This window comes from Aureococcus anophagefferens, assembly GCF_000186865.1.
Source record: "Aureococcus anophagefferens unplaced genomic scaffold AURANscaffold_1862, whole genome shotgun sequence".
Classification (NCBI taxonomy): domain Eukaryota; class Pelagophyceae; order Pelagomonadales; family Pelagomonadaceae; genus Aureococcus; species Aureococcus anophagefferens.
In genome coordinates this window covers 1-1,162 of record NW_008706570.1, presented here as the reverse complement: position 1 = coordinate 1,162, position 1,162 = coordinate 1, and the positions used below count along the sequence as shown (strand labels likewise).

Here is a 1,162-nt window from a genome sequence, read left to right as displayed (position 1 = left end):
GAGTTCGCGCCGGTGACGACGACGTTGCGCTTCGCGGGCGCCGCGGCGGCCGCCGCGAGCAGGTCCGCCGCCGGGACGACGCGGCCCAGCTCGCCCGCGGCGCCGGCGGCGCCCGGCGCCAGCGCGACGCCGAGCGCCTGCGCGAGCCCCAGCGCCAGCGCCTCGCGCCGGCCCAGGTCGTCCTTCGACGCGCGCAATCGCGTCGTCGGCAGCCGCGGCGGCGTGCGTGTTGTTGTTTGCAGCCATGCGTCGGCGGCGGCGGCTAGGAGCAGCACAATACGCAGAGCCATTGCCTTCAAGAACTCGATCTATTGTTGTTGAGTTCAAGATGCAGCGTAAGAGCAGCCCCATTTATTCTGTGCGAGTACACTATCTCACGATGTCGAAGGTCCTCTTCCCGCTGCTCCTCCTCGCGGCCTGCGCCTCTGCGGATACGACGAACTGGGGCCTCGGGACGATGATCTGCGAGACCGACGAGAAGATGAAGGACGGCGCCGGCGGCACGGGCCCCGGCTCGGCCAACCCGCCGAGCGGCGGCCCCGGCACGGGCTCGGGCAACGGCCCGCCGCCCGGGTCGTCCGGGTCGTCCGGGTCGTCCGGGAGCGCCGGGGCGGGCCGGCGCCTCGGCAAGGTCGACGACTGCTGGGGCACGTGCGAGGCGTGGCTCGCGGCCGACGAGGCGCTCGCGGGCGAGGCGCTCGTCGCCGCGCGCTACGAGCCGTCGAGCGAGTCCTGCTTCTGCTCCACGGCCTGCGCCTGCACCAAGGACGGCACGGCCTCCGTCGTTATGACCGTCGACGCCTTCGAGTCGCTCCCGCCGCCGTGCGCCGCCGGCGCGCCCCCGGAAGACGAGGGCGAGCGGCCGACGCCCGCGCCGACGGCGCCCGGCGACCGCGCGCCCTACGCGCCGACGGCGGCGCCGACGACCGCCCGCCCGACGACCGCCCCGACGACGCGCGCGCCGACCACCGCGCCGACGCGCGCGCCGTCGTCCGCCGCGCCGTCCGCCGCGCCGTCGCGCCCGCCGACGGCCGCGCCCGCGGCCCCGCTCCTCGACGCCGACGACGACGGCCCGGACGGCGCGTCCGTCGCGTCCATCGCCGTCGCGTCGGCCGCGGCCGTCGCCGCGGTCGCGGCCGCCTGCTGCGTGGCCGCGCGCTGC

General features: G+C 76.9%; 1 protein-coding gene across 1 annotated transcript; it reads left to right on the top strand.

Moving 5' to 3' along the window:
- Positions 1-379: 379 nt before the first annotated feature.
- AURANDRAFT_69456 (hypothetical protein) lies at positions 380-1,129 on the top strand (the record flags this gene model as incomplete). The annotated part of the gene is made up of 1 exon (XM_009045226.1): positions 380-1,129. A coding segment is annotated over one exon (750 nt), but the record flags the coding sequence as incomplete, so codon positions are not given.
- Positions 1,130-1,162: the final 33 nt, after the last annotated feature.